Source organism: Mus pahari, chromosome 22, assembly GCF_900095145.1.
Source record: "Mus pahari chromosome 22, PAHARI_EIJ_v1.1, whole genome shotgun sequence".
NCBI classification, from domain to species: domain Eukaryota; kingdom Metazoa; phylum Chordata; class Mammalia; order Rodentia; family Muridae; genus Mus; species Mus pahari.
In genome coordinates, this window is record NC_034611.1 from 20,580,519 (window position 1) to 20,599,006 (window position 18,488).

Consider the following 18,488-nt stretch of genomic DNA (forward strand, 5'->3'; position numbering starts at 1 on the left):
AACCATTGAATGAGTTTAATAAGAACTCATTATAACATAAGAAAAATTAAAGTTAGCTTAAAGATGCAAAAAATACATTCCTGTTAGGAATTAGTAGACATTAATCATTCTTTTCTGATCCTCTTAATTTCTTAGGAAATTACATTGAAAATTTAACATTTTTAAAACCCCAGACTGTAGACAATTAAGCACATGCTCTACACTCAGCAGTGTGGACCAACTGTAGAGTGAGTACTTTTTTGGTCCCAGTGTACTGTTTTGGGGGGAGTGCTAGGGATTGAATTTAGGACTTTTGGATGCCAGGCAAGCACTCTATCACAAAATGACATTCTCAGCCCGAGAGTGTACATTTTGTTACACATAGTGTACAGTTGGTAGAATATAATGCTGTCTGTGGTTCTCTCTTTGACTGTTAATTAGATTTTTTTGAAGGTGCTTTTATAAAATCTCAACTAATGTGTGTGCTTATCCCAAACCAATTACATCAGAGTCTTTTGTGGCTTGAAAAATTTTATATTGAAATATTGACAATAGAAAAACGTGAAAAAGTATTTGTTTTTTTAATCACTTTATTCCAACTTGAAATAAAACCTTGAAATAAAACTAAACATTGGTGAAAACTGTTTTCCTTATTAATTTTAAGTTACTAAAAGGCTGTACAAGTTCTGCTAACAGATATCACGTAAATAAAGTACCTGACATGGCAGATTTCAGATGATGAAAACACCTAGAGTAATACAGAATACTGAACTGATAAAAACAGGCTTTGTGGGGGAAAGGCTGTAAGAGTATTACTAATGACATTGTAACAGTTTATAGAATGTAGGAAATTGTTTAATATAATTCTAGCTTATGTAGGAACAACAGAAGCCCCTTCCTTTCTTAGGGGGAGAGAAAGAAATTAGTAGCTGTTTTAGTAACTGTATATTTTGTGTACTTTTTTTTTTAAGGTTTATTCATTTATTATATGTAAGTACACTGTAGCTGACTTCAGACACTCCAGAAGAGGGTATCAGATCTTGTTAGGGATGGTTGTGAGCCACCATGTGGTTGCTGGGATTTGAACTCGGGACCTTTGGAAGAACAGTTGGTGCTCTTACCTGCTGAGCCATCTCACCAGCCCCCATTTTGTGTACTTTTAAACAGTTTTTTAATAAACATAGGACACTGTAGTACATCTGCTGTAGACCTAGGCTGTGTCTGGAAACACCCAAGGTATGCCACCAGGCCCCTGCATGTACCCTTTAGCACTCTTGAGTACCACGGCCTGCCTGGAGCTGAGACTCCAGCACTTTCTACGGTGCTGCCTGGGGAAGTGAGACTTTATTTATTACTTTCACATACACATTTCATGGTGAGGGTGTATGGGTCAGAGCACAACTTTGTGGACTTGGTTTTCCCTTCTGCCTTTATGTAGGTTTCTGAGATTGCACTCAGGTCAGCAGACTTAGGTAGTAAGTGCTTTATGTAGTCAGCTGTCTCACCAGCCAGAACGTCATAATTTGTAATACTTATTATTTGAACCTTTGTGTTTATTCTTACCCCTTTTCACAGCCTGGAATATGATGAGAACACGTCTATCATCTTTAGACCAAATTCGAAGGTAATTATCAACGTGACCTTTTCCCCTCGTTTCTTCTGTTCTTGCTTCTGTAGAGCTGTTGATCTAAGTAAGCTAGTGACACAGAGTGGGTCCCAGTGTTCCAGGGTGTTATCTCTTGTACAAATGTGTCTTGCAGTTATAAGGTGCTTTAAAATCTCATTATTCTCTGTCCAGAGAGCTTGAATTGTTTTATGGTGAGTATGAAATAAAGTATGGTTTTAAAGATGTCTCAGTGGTTAGAGCACTTGCTCTCACAGAGGACCTACATTTGGTTCTCAGCACCCACATGGTGGCTCACAACCATCTGTAACTCTGGTTCCAAAGATCTGATGCCCTCCTCTGACCTCCATTGACATAAAGCACACATATAGTGCACATACATAAACACATTTAGGGCTTCTCTTTTATTTGAGTAGATAAGTTTATAGCATTCAGGCCAGTAACTTATTACTAGATATTTCTATGACCTGTTAAAGTTTTTTTGTTGTTGTTGTGTCTGTATGTGGGTATGTGTATATGTGTGTCCTCAGATCTTCTGGAGCTAAACTCACAGGCAGTTAGTTACGAGCTGCCTTATGTGGGTACTGGGAATTGAACTCAGGTCCTCTACAAGAATAATACTTGCTCTTCTGAGTCATCTCTCTAGACTCTTTATTATTAATTTTATTATTATTTTTTAGTTATGTGAGAACACTGTAGCTGTCTTCAGACACACCAGAGAGGGCATTGGATCCTATTACACATGGTTGTGAGGCACCATGTGGTTGCTGGGAATTGAACTCAGGACCTCTGGAAAAGCAGCCAGTGTTTCTAACTGCTGAGCTGTCTCTCCAGTCTTTATTAACATTTTCTAAAGATATACCTTCCATATTCTTCCACATCAATAATTGCTTTATTTCTTTATGTACCAAATGCAATTTTAGTTAGAGTCATATAATGGAAGATCTGAAATACAGAAGTACGTGGGTCCAGTTAGCTTGAGAATTAACTCTGGGTTATATGTATTTAACCCTTCGTATCCTGTTTATGCAAATTTATCTTCCTTCCAATAGCTTGCGTGTGTATAAATTTATATATATATAAATTTTAAGGATTTATTTTTATTTGGGGGGTTGGAAAGATGGGTAAGTGGTTAAGAGTGTGTACTGCTCTTGTAGAGGTCCTGAGTTTGGTTCCCAGCAATCGTGTCAGGGCGCTCACAGCCCACCATAACTCCAGCTGCACAGGGATCCATCCATTGCCTTTGATCTGCAAGACCACTGTACTCATGTGTGTGTGCACAAGTACATACACTAATTAAAGTAAAATAAAATCTCTTTAATATTAAAAATTGTTATTATTATTACTAGTATTATTATTGTGTGTGTGTGTCTGTGTGTGTTTTTGTTGTGTGTGTTTATCTGTGTGCATGTATGCCACCCTTGAATGTATGGATAGCCATGTAGGTCTGAAGAGAGTACTGGACTCCCTGGAGCTGAAGTTACAGGTGGTCATGCATCAATCTGTGGACACTGGGATCCAGTCTTGGATCTTATGGAAGAACAGCAAATGCTGCTAACACTGAGCCATTTCTTCAGTCCAATTTTTATTTTTTAAGACAGTCCCAGGATGAGCCCAGGATTACTAAGTAGCCAAGGCTGGCCTTTCAATTCCTGAACCTTCTGCCTAGTCTCCATGTGTGACATACCCGGCTTTGCGGTGAGATGTCTGCTCAGACTTCATAATTAATTCTGGGTATCATCTTTGAGTTTTTCTCCAGTTTCCCTGCAGAGTCCATTACGGAGATTAGTAATTGCTTTCATCTCTCCAGAAGGGGCTTCAGTGATACGTACTACTTCATCTTCACCCAAGAAGTCAAGGGCTTAGGTTTCTAGGGCAGATTTCTTTTTTCTTTAATTAAAAAACAAACAACTTTTATTAAAAAAATGAAAATGAAAATGAATAAAAATACCACACACCAAAGATAAACAGACCCAAAGTCTATATATCTCAGTAAACTTCTATATTGTTAGCATAGGCACTCAGAACAGAAGCTGTGGGGATTCACATTACATTTTATACTTCCTATTTATTGATTGATTGATTGAGATTGTTTCTTTGTGTAGCCCTGGCTGTCCTGGAACTCCCAAAGTGGACCAGGCTGACCATGATCTTAGAGATTCACTGATCCTGCCTCATGAGTGCTGGTATTAAAGATGTGTGACATCAACTCATGTCTAAATTTTATACTTTTGATATCAAATATGTTTTGTGTATTAATCCACCACTAACCCCAAAAATATCCATGACAGAATTAGAAGTAAAAAACAATGAGCTCCCCATCCTCGTTCATAATTGCTGCCTGTTGCCTGCACTCAGTCTCTGTCTGCGCACTGGGATGGCAGGCACGCACTGCTATGCCCAGCTTGAGTGCAGGCTGCTGCTCAGGGATGGTGCCTGTTGTGGCCCTTCACAGTCATGTGTGGAGTAATGGTTACGTTATAAAAACGTAAGCTGTTGTATCTATTTAGTTTATAAGGAGATACTGAGGACTAGTGGTGTTGGTAATCTTTTTTTTTTTTTAAAGATTTATTTATTTATTATATGTAAGTACACTGTAGCTGTCTTCAGACACTCCAGAAGAGGGAGTCAGATCTTGTTAAGGATGGTTGTGAGACACCATGTGGTTGCTGGGATTTGAACTCTGCACCTTTGGAAGAGCAGTCAGGTGCTCTTACCAGCTGAGCCATCTCACCAACCCGGTAATCTTTGATCTTTTGGGATGAAAGACAAGTTTACTAGGTAGTGGTGTCATCCATCTTTAATCCCAGTAAGTTTGAGGTCAACCTGGTCTACAAGTTGAGTTCTAGGACAGCCAGGGCTGATACATAGAGAAACCCTATTTTTAAAAACCAAAAACCAAACAAACAAACAAAAAATCCCAGCACTTGGGAGGCAGAGATCTAGGCAGGTAAATCTCTGAGTTTGAGACCAGTGTGTTCTACAGAGTGACTTCCAGGACAGCCAGGGGCATATAGAGAAATCCTGTCTTGAAAACCAAACCAAACCAAATCAAACCAAAACCAAAAATCCAAAACCATAAAACAAAGAAAAGAAAGACAAGTTTATTGAGTACTGCAAGGGGTGAGGCGAGTGTCAGTGGGCTAGATCGTAACCTGAGTATCACGTGTAGCTGAAACTTTGCTTGTGAGAGTTACTCACATTATGGCTGGCTCTTTGTGAGCATATATCCCTGATTTCCGATGTGAGAAGTGCTAAACAGTTTATGGAGCTTTATCATTCTGGAGACAGGGCAAACTTTGGGCTGTTTCCTTTCATGACTCTTACCTAGTTCATTCTTAGTTTTCTTCTTTGGCTTGAGAACTTGTCCATGTACTTTGAACAAAGTTGACATCAACTGTGGGCATGGGAAGACTTAGTCTGGAGGACCATGTAAAATCTGTGCCTATAGGCGGCTTTTTACCAATGTTGGCCTTTTGCATTGCCAGCAATGCTTGTATTTATTTTTGCTTATTTTAATTAAAATATTTATTTTTAGTCAGGCAGTGGTGGTGTGGCAGAGGCAGGTGGATCTCTGTGAGTTTGAGGACAGACAGCCTTGTCTACAGAGCTGATTCCAGGACAGCTAGGGGTACACTGTGAAATCCTGTCTTGAAAAACAAAAACAACAAAAATCTTTGCATCTGGATGTTTTGTCATCATGTGTGTCTGTATACCAGGCAAATGCGGTGTCATTGAAGGCCAGAAGAGGGCATCACATTCCCTGGAACTGGAGTTATAGATGGTTATGAGATGATATGTGTGCTGACAATAGAATCTGGGTCCTCTTTAAGATCAGCCAGTGCTAGTGTTCTTAACTGATGAGCCATCTCTTCAGACTCCATTTTTATTTAAATTAAAAAATAGCTATGTGTATATGTGTTTATCAGTGCATGCATATGTGCACCTAAAGCTTAAATGCAGTGCCTGTGGAGACCAGAAGGAGGCAGCAGAACTCTCAGAATCTAGAGTTACTAGTAGTTGTGAGGCCCCTAATGTGGGTGGTGGGAACTAAAGTCTTTTAGAAAAGCTACAAATACTCTAAACTATGGAACCAAACCTCCAGTTCCTTCAGCAGTGCTTTAAAACTATAAACTAGTTTAATATCACTTTGCTTTTGGCATGTTAAAACATTAATTTGAGATCTTTTACCATCCCTGAAAATCAGGTAAATACTGATGGTCTGGTACTAAGAGGCTGGTACAACTGTCTGACCCTGGCAATATATGGATCGGTAGATAGAGTGATAAGCCATGACAGAGACTCTCCACCACCTCCACCTCCACCTCCACCTCCTCCCCAGCCACAGCCGACTTTGAAAAGGAATCTAAAACATGGTGAGAAGTTGAATTTGCTTTTCCCAGTGAAACTGCTATGTTCTGTTATGGATAGCAAGAAAAGCTGATCCAAAGAGCTTTTCTACTTTTTCCTCTAGCTTTGTATCAGATTTGACATTGCCAGTCTCCCTGTCAGTAAGAGTTCTTTTTAAATTTAATTTATTTTTTTTAATTTTATTCCTCAATTTTTCTTGAAGAGGTATTTAGCTTGCTTGCCTGCTTTTCAGTCAGGGTCTTAGTATGCAGCGCTAACTGGTTTAGAACTTGCAGAGACCTGCCCACTTAGGGCTGAGGCTGAAGTGTGTCTCACCACACCTGGTTCCGGAGGGCGTTTTAAACAGTCCCAAAGCTCTCGGGCTGGCCAGCTGGCTTTCTGTCTGCCTGTCTGTCTTTCTGTCTGTCTGTCTTCCTTTCCTTGTTTCTTCCATCTGTCCTTTCCTCTCTTTGTTATTGGCCCCATTTAAAATAGTTTAATCCTAGTAGGTGTATGTGTTTGGCCTCAATCAGGTCCACTCTGGCCTCTAATTTACTATCCTCAGCCTTATGTTCTGTGATTGTAAGCAAGCTTCAGAATGCCTACTTTTTTTTTTTTCTCTTTTTTTTTTCATCTTATGTGCTAAGCCCAGTTACTCTTCTACATTACTTTTTCTTTTTAAAAACCCTTTATTTTTCTGTACTGATAAAACATTTTTTTTAAAAAATACCAGATTGTGAGTTCTTTGTGAGAAAAGAATGTCTTACATTTGTTCTTTTAACCTTATCAGAGCTGTGTGTGTATGCGTGCGTGCGTGTGTGTGTGTGTGTGTGTGTGTGTGTGGTGTACTTGTATGTGTGTGTTATATAAGCTGTATTTGTTATTTGTATGTGTGTAGTGTGTGTGCTGTATTTGTTATTTGTATGTGTGTGGTGTATTTATGTGTGGTGTGTATTTCTATGTGTATGAGTATGTGGTGTATATTTTTATATCTGAGTATGAGTGTGTGTGTAGTAAGTATGCGCGCGCGCGCGCGCGTGTGTGTGTGTGTGTGTGTGTGTGTGTGTGTGTGTGTGTGTGTGTGTGTGTGTGATGTCCTTGCTGGCTTTTTTTGAGATGCGGGGGTTCAAACCCAAGAGCCTGTGCATTGTCACTTTCTATCCAAGTCCATAACACAGTATATTTAACTTTTTAATCCATTGAAAGACATTTGAGTACTTTCTAATTTTTGGCAGTTAAAATGAAATAGAACTTTTGTCTTTACTTTCCTGTCTGTATTAAGTCTTTATGTTTCCAGGGTATTGTCTTAGACTCTATCATATTTTCATGTGTGGGCAATTAAAAATTGTAGATTAGTCAGCAATTTTTTATTTAAGTTTCTAGGCAGGAAAAGCTTGTATTATCATTCAGTCTGAAGATAAGTTCAGATGATAAAAAAACATTTTCCTGAGTTCATTTCAGTATACTTTAATAATTTGAACATATGGTTTCCCATCTATAGCTGATGGTGAGAAAGAAGATCAATTTAATGGAAGTCCTCCAAGACCCCAGCCACGGGGACCAAGAACTCCTCCTGGACCTCCTCCGCCTGATGACGATGAGGACGACCCTATGTCTTTGCCAGGTGTAAAATCTGTGCTAGGGGCTCCTCCCCCACACTAGTGATCCCTGGTGCTTCTCTTACATAGTTTTTGGAGACAGGGTTTCTTTGTCCCTAACTGTCCTGGAACTTTGCAGACCAAATTGGCTTTAAACTCAGAGACCTACTTGCTTCAGCCTCCTGAGCTGGGATTAAAGGGAACAGTACCACACCCAGCTCCAGTGATGCTTCTTAATTAAAGAAAAGTCTCAGGTGATCAGAGCTTGGTGGTTGCCTCCTCTCCCCAGGCTTTCTCAGCCTGGCTGGGATTCTTTGTGGTTTTCCTGTTGGCAGAACGACCTACTAAATAGTGTTAGTTAGTTTGAAGTTGTACTAACAGTGCTTTGAAAATAGACTATTGATGTAATATTATATAGCAGTTAAAAATAAATATGTGTTAAAAAAATCAGCTTAATAATTTAAAAACTGAAAAGAATTTTACATATACCACGGAGCATAAAACAGTATACAGTAGCTTACTTTATTAGTTGTCAGTACATGAAGTTATATAATGAGTATTATGAGTGGGACTTAATTTTATTTTGAGTCAGTTTCATGTAGTCTAGGCTGGCCTCCGATTTACTTTGGAGGTGAGACTGGCCTCGACCTCATGATCTTCCTGCTTCTGTTTCTCAAGTGCTAGAATTAGAAACATATGTTACCATACAGTCTCAAGTTATTAGCCTGCCACTTTAAGAAGAGCATTTGTGAGCTAAATCATCCAACATGTATTATGTGGCTGAAGCTCTAGCCCTGTTGCATTATGATATTTAAACCATTGAACATTTTGTTCTAAATCTCATTTTTTTTTTTCAGTGTCTGGCGACAAAGAAGAGGATGTTCCCCATAGAGAAGATTACTTTGAGCCCATTTCTCCTGATAGGAATTCTGTCCCGCAGGAAGGTCAGTATTCTGATGAAGGTGAGGTAGAAGAGGAACAGCAAGAAGAGGGAGAAGATGATGAAGATGATGTGGATGTAGAGGAAGAAGAGGATGAAGATGAGGATGACTGCCATACAGTAGACAGTATCCCTGATGATGAGGAAGAAGATGAAGAGGAAGAAGGTGAAGAGGATGAAGAAGGTGAAGGTGTGTGGCTTTGGCTAGGCTTTCTGAATTCAAGTAGTAGATAGTAAGTGCAATGCTGCTCTGAGCCCTGCAGAAGGTCATCGTATAGCAGTAGTGGGCTAGAGCTCTAGGGCCATGTAGTCTGTCCGCAGTACATGATAGCAAATGAGGTCTCTGTCTTCTGTCTTTATTCTCTGTCACCTAACTTATTTATGTGACGATGTTATCACCTCTTTTTAATTTACTAGCCCCAAGTGCCTGACTCTGTCATTTCCCTTAGGAGAGGTTTTATTTGGCTTATGCATGAGTTGTTTCTTGGTACCATCAGCATTTGTCAGGGAAACAGGATCTAAAAATAGGCTACTTTTAGAGTAGGCATTGACGATCATAAGCTAGGCCAACTTTATAAAGATAGATGCCTCAGAAAGACTTTAACAAAATGCTGTGGTATTTTCAAAATTTGTCTGGGTAGCTCAGTTTAAGTACATGTGGCTCAGTGGTGTGATTTTTTTTTTTTTTTTGATTGGGTTTTAGTTTTCCTTTAAAATCAAAAAGTGATCAATTTTTGTTAATTGACCAAGAAAAAAGTTAATTAACCAATTAACTCAATATCTTTTAAAAATTCTTAATTTGCAAGAAATGACATGCAATGCTAAACATTTATACAAAGTGGCAGTTTACCTTAGCTTTAAAAAAATAAGTGAGGGTTGTTTTGGAATTACAAGGGTATTTATGAGCTAGATCATTACACACATTTGTGAGCTCACAGACGTCCCTGAATTCTAACACAGTCTTCACCCTGAGTATGTTTATAAGATAAACACATAATTAAATTCTAAGTGCTACATTTTTTAGCTTCTTCCATTCCCAGATTTTCAAGTAATCATGTTTAGATTTTTGTGATAGTTACATTTCATCTAGTAACAACTTGGCAACTTGGCAGAGAAGGCAAGAATGAACAGGTTGACTTGACTTACAGTGTATCTGGGCTATTAGAGAGTCAGATTCCCAGAGATTCAGCTTTTCATGAGTGTGTTACTAAGGGTGGGCAAGAGAGGGCTGGAACAATTTTCTAGGAACATTTAGAGGGGCGGGGGGGGGTGTCTTTTTAAACATTAAAAATTAATTAATTTACTTTACAACCCATTATCACCTTTTCTCCCCTCCCAGCACCCCTCATGCAAGTCTTCCCCCTATTCTAGGTGAGAATATTCCTATTCTCAAAAGAGAAGGGGGAAGCTCCCCTCTGGATGTCACTCCCCAGTATCGCCCCCCTTGCACATCAAGTTGCTGCAGAACTAGGCACATCCTCTCCCTCTGAGGTTAGACAAGGTGGTCCGTTTAGGGGTTCGAGATCCACAGGCAGGCAGGCTACAGGCTCACCTGTATGAAGCTGCTCCCCTGCCACATGTGTGCAGGGACCTAGGTCCAGCCCGGGCTTGCTCTAGGTTGGTAATTCAGTCTCTGGGAGCCCCCAAGGGCTAGTTGATTCTGTTGATCTTCCTGTGGAGTCCCTGTCCTCAAGACCCTTCACGCAACTCCCTTTTCTAATGTTTAGGTACAAGTCTTTGCATCTCTTACCATTGGCTCCTGGATGGAGCCTCTCAGAGGACAGTTATGCTAGGCTCCTATCTGCAAGCATAACATATCATTAATAGTGTCAATGATTGGTTCTTGCCCGTGAGATGGATCTCAATTTGGGGCAGTCATTGGTTGGCCATTCCCTCATTCTCTGCTCAGTCTTCATATCTCCACACATCTTGTAGGCAAGACACATTTTGGGTCACAGATTTTGTGGGTGGGTTGCTGTCCTTTCTTTTTGGGGTATCTATACATTTTTACTTTTTTATAAGTAGGCAGTCATATCGTTAGGAAATAAGACCTACCAATGTCTTTGTTTTTAGTTCTGTTTTGATACAGAGGGGAAAAAAAGCTGTTCTTACTTTGTGATTAACAAAAGAGGCTTTTTTTTTTTTTTTTTTTTAAAGCCAGGGTTTCTCTTTGTAGCCCAGGCTGTCAGGCTGACCCCCCAGTAAACAAGATCCACTTGCCTCTGCATCCTAAGTATTGGAGTTAAAGGGGTGTGACACCATGCTCAGCTCAATAGTTTAATTTTAATTCTGTGTATGGGTAAGTTCATGTGAGGCCAGAAGAGGGCATTGGATCCCTGAGTACAGCTGGCTGTGAGCCCCTGATATGGGAGCTGGGAACTGAGCTATGTCTGGAAATGATCTAAGAGCATCAGTTCAGCCCCATACAGGTTTATTTGTTTGTTTTTGTGAAAATACTTCATCTTGTAATTACAGTATTCTCTTTCCTTTTTGTCTTTGCATGTATGTGTATATATGTTGTGTGTTTAAGAATAGGCACATGTGCCGGGCCTGGTGGTGCAGGCCTTTAATCCCAGCACTCGGGAGGCAGAGGCAGGCGGATTTCTGAGTTCGAGGCCAGCCTGGTCTACCAAGTGAGTACCAGGACAGCCAGAGCTATACAGAGAGACCCTGTCTCGAAAAACCAAAAAAAAAAAAAAAAAGAATAGGCACATGTAAAAAACAAACAAACAAACAAAAGAATAGGCACATTTGTGCATGTCAAGCTCAGGTGTCAGTCCTTGTCTTCTATCTTGAGAAAGGGGCTCTTGTTTAAAGCTGTATACTCCAGGCCAACCAGCCGTCAAACTTTCGGAATGTTGTTCACATCCTATCTTGATGAAGAAGCACTGAGGTCCAGCCTTATGTGGGTTCTGGAGTTCATTCTGAGTTCAGATTCTGAGGCTTGAATGGAAGCGCTTTAACCACCTGGCCCCCCCCAACCCCCTCCTGTCGGTAGGTTTGTCTGTGTGTGTCATTGTGTCAGAAGTTAACTCATTTGGGTGTCTTCCTATGTCACCTTTTTTTTTTTTTAGAATTATTTATTATCTTATGCATATGAGTATATTGTCACTGTCATGAGACACACCAGAAGAAGGCATGGGATCCCATTACAGATGGTTGTGAGCCACCATGTGGTTGCTGGGAATTGAACTCGGCCTCTGGAAGAGGAGCCAGTGCTCTTAACCACTGAGCCATCTCTACAGTGCCCCTAAATCACTTTCTTACCTTATATTTTAAAACCTGGTCTCTGAGTGAACCTGGAGCTCACTGTTTTGGCTAGGCTGTCCGGCTATCTACCCCTAAGACCCACCTGTCTCTGCTCCCATTACCCTCAAGTGGTGGGGTCATAGATGTATTTCACTGCACCCTAACATTTCATGGGTTCAGGATACCCAGACTCTGGTGCTCACTCTTCCATGTCTTCCATTGAACCGTCTCCCCATCTTCCACTCTGGTTTTCTCCATGGGTGTGGGGTTATCAGAGCCCAGAATTTATGCTTGAGTGCTAGACTTTACCAACTGAACCGTCTCCTCAGCCTCCCTCTTTCCCTTTTTTTGAGGAAGTCTTTTATTTTATTTTGTGTGTAGAGGTATTTTGTTGCCTGCATGCATGTCTGAGTACCAAATGTGTACAGTGTCCACAAAGGTCTAAGGTGTCTGTCAGCCCCTTGGAGCAGGATGGCTGTGAGCCACCATGTAGGTACTGGAAATGAGACCTGGGCACTGTGGAAGAGCAGCAAGTATTGCTAACCTTTGACATAGCTCTAGCACCGAGACATTGTTGGTGTCCAGCCTGGCCTGGCACTCAGAGCAGTCTCCTGTCCTTTGAGTGTTGGGATTACAGGCACTGGGCACCATGCCTGGCTTGTAATGCTCTGATGTAGCTTTACCATGCTTTTTTTAAAAATTCTTAAACATAAACTTGAGCTGGGCATGGTGGCACACACCTTTAATCATAGCACCAGAAGGCAGAGGCAGTCAAACCTCTGTGAATTCCAGGTCAACATAGTTTACCTAGTGAGACTGTCTCAAATAAATAAATAGAAATAAATAAATAGAATTAAATTAAATCTTGAGTTTGCGATAGTTCATTAGGTAAAGGATCTTGCTGACAAACCTGATGACATGATTTCTGTCCCCAGGACCTACGTGCAGAAGGAGCTGACTATTCATGCTAGTTGTCCTCTGAGCTGCACATATGTGCTGTGATACATGTTCCTCAACCCCAATACATTAAAAAAGTTTATTTTTAAAAATCTCTGAAGAGGCTAGTGAGATTTCTCAGTTGTTAAAAAGTATGAACTGCTTCTTGAAAGGACCTAAGTTCGGATTCCAGAAGCCCCACAGGACAGCTCAGAATTGCCTGTAACTCCAGCCCATGGGCATCTGATACTTCTGGCCTCCCTGCACACTCATGTGCACATATTCATACACAAACACCTGCAAAATCAAGAATAATTTAAAAAGTTAAATGTTTCAGAAGGTTAAACTTTATTTTTTTTCCCTTCTAAGAGAATTTGTCTTTGTTGTTTTGAATTTCTAATTCTATTTCTGTCAGGAAAAAGGTATCATCACAGAATTAATTATAACAGTAATTAATTAGTCAGTAAGCTTATCCATAATTATCCTATTACAGAGTGTAAGTATTGTCAATTCTTGTTATGAGGGGGAGCAAAAGTTGAATTTTTTTTTTTTAAATCAGTCAAAGTTCAGATGCATGGTTTACCATGAAACCAGGGTGTTGGTCAGTCAGCATTCATGCAGTCCTAAGAGTGATATAGAGCTCAAATATTGTTTAAACTTATTTTCAGGGGACGATGGCTACGAGCAGATTTCTAGTGATGAAGATGGAATTGCTGACTTGGAACGTGAAACTTTCAAGTATCCAAACTTCGATGTTGAATATACTCCAGAAGACCTGGCCTCTGTTCCCCCTATGACGTATGACCCGTATGACAGGGAGCTGGTACCACTCCTGTATTTCAGCTGCCCATACAAAACTACTTTTGAAATTGAAATCAGTAGAATGAAGGATCAGGGTCCAGATAAAGAAAATTCAGGGGCAATAGAAGCTTCAGTGAAGTTAACTGAACTGCTAGATCTGTATCACGAAGACAGGGGCGCAAAGTGGGTGACGGCTCTAGAAGAAATTCCAAGTCTAATTATAAAAGGATTAAGCTATTTGCAGTTGAAAAACACAAAACAAGACTCCCTTGGCCAGTTGGTAGACTGGACAATGCAAGCTTTAAATTTACAAGTAGCCTTTCGACAGCCCATAGCCTTAAATGTCCGACAGCTCAAAGCTGGGACCAAGCTAGTGACTTCCTTAGCAGAATGTGGGGCTCCAGGAGTCACAGAATTGCTACAAGCAGGAGTGATCAATGTATTATTTGATCTCCTATTTGCTGATCATGTCTCATCTTCCCTTAAGTTAAATGCTTTTAAAGCTTTGGACAGTGTCATTAGCATGACAGAAGGAATGGAGGCTTTTTTAAGAAGCACCCAAAATGAGAAAAGTGGCTATCAAAAACTTCTGGAACTCATACTTCTGGATCAGACTGTGAGGGTTGTCACTGCCGGCTCAGCTATTCTTCAAAAATGCCATTTCTATGAAATCTTGTCGGAGATTAAAAGACTTGGTGACCATATAGCAGAGAAAACTTCTTCTGTTCCTAACCACAGTGAGCCTGATAATGACACAGATGCTGTGCTGGAGAGAGCAAACCCAGATTATGAGAATGAAGTAGAAGCTTCTATGGACATGGATCTTTTGGAATCTTCAAATATAAGTGAAGGGGAAATAGAAAAGCTTATTAATCTCTTAGAGGAGGTTTTTCATTTAATGGAAACTGCACCTCATACAATGATCCAACCTCCTGTTAAGTCTTTTCCGACAATAGCACGGATTACTGGACCTCCTGAGAGGGATGACCCTTACCCTGTTCTCTTTAGGTAAGATATGCTTGGTTTTTGAATCACAAATCATTGGAGGGGACTTTATGTGTGATTTTGATTTTTTCTGTTCATATGCAGTACATAATTATGTAAGGATAGTTGATATTTCAGAACAGGTATTCAGTAGCAAACTTAGAAATACATTACTGTTTGAGTGAGCCTGCATGTGTTGGTATTTAAAGCTGAGTTAGGAACATAGGTGCTAGTGAACAATAACAATGCTTGTTTAAGTTGTCTGTAAGTATAGTGAGAGTAAAGCAGCCGACCTCCTGGGATATGGTAGAAAAGGCTGGCACAGGAAGGGAGGCTCTCTGTAAAAGCTTGGTTCCTGACCACTCCTGTCCATCATAAGTTTTGATGCACCTCTGTGTTCCTGACAATGTGTCTTTGGTGGCATCACTTGCTTCTGCCATCAGTCTTAGTTATGTGATAGTAGACTTTTGTCATTGTTAGTATTCATTGAAGAAATAGGATCAGGAAGCACATGAGGTTGACATGCTTTTTTTTAAACCTGTAATAGTAGGTGATGAAGTACGGATGAGTTGGGGCAGAGGATGTGACAGCAGTGTGGGCTGCTCTTCCAGCCCACCTGAAGGTGCAGGGCCTGGGGATACAGCTCAGTTGGTAGGTGTTTGTCTAGCTCACAGAAGCCCTGGATTCTAAGCTTAGCATGTAATTCCAGCACTCAGGAGGAGGAGGCAGGAAGATCACAAGTATGATGTCATCCTTGACTGTATAGTGTGTTTGAGGCCAGCATGGGCTATGTGAGAACCTTTTAAAATAGAAAATGAGGAAATAAGGCAACATCTAGACAGATATGTTGTGGACAAAATGGAACCTTTTATTCAATTTTTCTGGAATGGGCAAACACGTTTATAGACTGGGAAGAATGGCAGATTTTAAAACTAATGAGGAGGGAGAAGTGAAGGGAGAGCTCAATTGCTAGAGCAGGGTTTGCTAGGAGGTGAGGCTTTTCTGAGAAGTGTGCAGAGAAGCTGCTATGGCGGTATGTGCCTTTAATCTCAGCACTTGGGAGGCACAGTCAATTGATCTCTGTGACCTAAAGGGTAGCCTGGTCTACATAGCAAGCTCTAGGTCAGCCAGGGCTATTTTGTGAGGCCCAGTCCTAAAAAAAAATAGTCCAGTTTAAAGATGGAGACTTTGGCTTTGGTAGGAGAGTAGAAACCATGTGAGTACGCAGATGTTGTTACTTTTGTAATAATATACCAAAGGAATTGAGACACTTGTTATTGGTGACTTCATTTTTAATAAAGTGGGAGGGATAAAGTCATGTCCTGATGGTGGCAGGAGGTACTCAGTGTAAGAAAGAGTTGCTTTCAGACAGTGACTGAGGAGAAAGTCGTAGTTACCTGCGCATTAAATGCTATCCCTCCCCACTCCAGAGGAAATTAAGGGCTTGCTATGCTAGGGATTGGAGCTGTATTATCGGAGTTAGGAAGATACTATTTTGGAGTAGCAGATATACTTAAAGTAGTGTTCTAAAATTTTATGCTGCAAGGTTATTATGAAAGAAAAGTCACTGAAATTAGTAAATAAGCAAGTTTGAAGATTCTAGTTAGCTGGTTGTTAAATATTTGGCTTTTTATAGTGGTATGTATCAGGAAGGGAAGACAGATGCTGTGCTACTCTGGAGAGTCTATGAGGGGCAATTTCTAACATTGAGACTTGATAGAAGAGAGACTGTGGGAAGAACTAAGAACATTTAGAGCTTTCTAGTCATGGCACAAATTGGAACTGTGGTTTTATTGATAGGAACTTATAAATTAGGAGTTAGAGAATCTTAGAAAAAGATGCCTTGCATTTTGGAAGGATTACTTTGAAGTAATAGAAAGATTCTAACAATATATTTGAGGGTCCACAAAGTCAGCCCCGGTATTTTCTAGCAGGATTCATAGGACTCTGCGTGCAGTGTGCTGAGCAAGAGCCTAAGGCACTGCTCACAGGCATAAGGTACCTTTAGCCAGAGTCTGGTGAAACCTGGTCACTGTGTGCAGAGCCTCAGTGATTTGTGTAGAACTTGTTTTGACTCCCGTGGGGACAGGTGTGAAGTGTTAACTGCTCTTTAGAAACTTGACACTTTAGCTTCAGAAGAAAAGAGATGTGTTTTGGTGTAGATCTTTGCAAAGTAGAAAGTAATGTATCGGACTAGTTGGCACTCAGGAACCAAGTCACTATTGTAGTGTTCCAGAATTCTCTACTTGCAGAAAGAAAACAGATATTTACATAAATTGTTTTGGTTGCATAAATAACTTTGACATAGTGAGCCATTCTTAACTTTTGGGAAATGAGGACTCTGAAATCTTGTTTGCAGGTATTGGCCAAGAGCCCACCTTGTAAGTGTGTCTTTGTAGAGATAGCCATGTGGAACTTGCTGGGTTAACTACTATGCAGAGTCTATGAGCAAGTTAAGGATGTACTGAGGGTATTTGTGTCATTTTGAGTTATGGCTGAGTTTATAGAAAGTTGTTACTGAGGGTGTTTATTGTGAATACCATGATATTCAAGAATAATTTCATGAATATTATAAGAATATTCTAGAAGCCCCAGTTTAAGCAGTGAAATGATTAACTCATTTTAAGGCCTGGAGTGATAGCACATTACTTAACAGTACTTGTCCTCTTCAGAGGGCCTGGGTTTGGTTTTCAGCACTCAATAGTGGCTTACAACCATTAGCTACTCCAGTTCCAGAGGGTCCAGTGCCCTCCTCTGGCCTATGTGGGCACTGCACACACATGGTGCACAAACACAAGCAAGCAAAATACTAAAGTCAATTTTAGTTTTTGATAAATATAAATTCTGACCTTTCATCTACCTTTTAGTAACATTTTAACAGTTTACAGAAACCGTTTAGTGACTACACATGTGAAAATGAGACTTTCAAATTTAAGAAAGTAAAATACTCTCTTAACCCAAAGTTAACAAATGTGCATTAAGCTAAACTTTGTTAAAGCCCTTCCCATCTCAGAATTTTTGGGAAAAATTTTTTTCCTGAAACTTTTTAGATATCATTCTAAAAAACTGACTTTTAGAAGAGTTTAGTTAGGCATCCTGGCATATTATAATCCCAGCATTTGTGAAGTAGAGGCAGGAGAATTGCCACATCTGAGACTAACCTTGTCTACATAGTATCAGGCCAGCCTGGGCTTACAGTGCCTTACCCTGTTGTTGTTTTTTTTAAAGATTTATTTATTTATTATATGTAAGTACACTGTAGCTGTCTTCAGACACTTCAGAAGAGGGTGCCAGATCTTGTTATGGATGGTTGTGAGCCACCCTGTGGTTGCTGGGATTTGAACTCAGGACCTTCAGAAGAGCAGACAGTGCTCTTAACTGCTGACCCATCTCTCCAGCCCCCTTACCCTGTTTTTAAAAAACAAAAATAATAGGAAAAGTTGTCTTTAGGCCTATTTTATAGTAGTGGGTATTTTTTAACTGTTCTCTTCCTAAAATTATACTAGGGGCAGGAGAACTGACCCAGAGTGTAATAGCACATACCACCCCTGCAGTGAACCAGTTTGGTTCCCAGCACCCACGTTTATCAACTGGCTCACAGAGGCCAGTAACTCCATCTCACAGGGGATCCGATGGCTCTGACTACTTCAGGTCACCTCATATGTATATACTTAGAGAGACACACATACATACATACACATAATTAATAAAAATAAATCTTTTCGAGGCCAGCCTGGTCTACAAAGTGAGTTGCAGGACAGCCAGGGCTATACAGAGAAACCCTGTCTTGAAAAACCAAAATAAATAAATAAATAATAAATAAATCTTTTCAAAATATTTTGTATACTAAGATATATAGTTCTAGGTCCGGTAGGTGTCTCAATAAATAAAGATATTTGCTACCAACCTGGCAACCTCAGTTTGATCCCCAGAGCCCACACAATGGAAGGAGAGAACCAGCTCGCTCTCTTAGGTTGTTCTCTGATCTCTCCTCTCCTCTCCTCTCCTCTCCTCTCCTCTCCTCTCC

General features: G+C 40.3%; 1 protein-coding gene across 2 annotated transcripts in view; it reads left to right on the plus strand.

Moving 5' to 3' along the window:
- Virma (vir like m6A methyltransferase associated) overlaps positions 1 to 18,488 on the plus strand; it is a 63,782-nt gene that overhangs the window by 14,189 nt on the left and 31,105 nt on the right. For both annotated transcript variants that reach the window (XM_021221958.2, XM_029533279.1), the window contains exons 4-8: positions 1,555 to 1,603; positions 5,811 to 5,979; positions 7,455 to 7,577; positions 8,409 to 8,681; positions 13,345 to 14,485. In XM_021221958.2, coding sequence (XP_021077617.1) covers positions 1,555 to 1,603; positions 5,811 to 5,979; positions 7,455 to 7,577; positions 8,409 to 8,681; positions 13,345 to 14,485 — 1,755 coding nt within the window. The remainder of the gene's footprint in view (positions 1 to 1,554; positions 1,604 to 5,810; positions 5,980 to 7,454; positions 7,578 to 8,408; positions 8,682 to 13,344; positions 14,486 to 18,488) is intronic.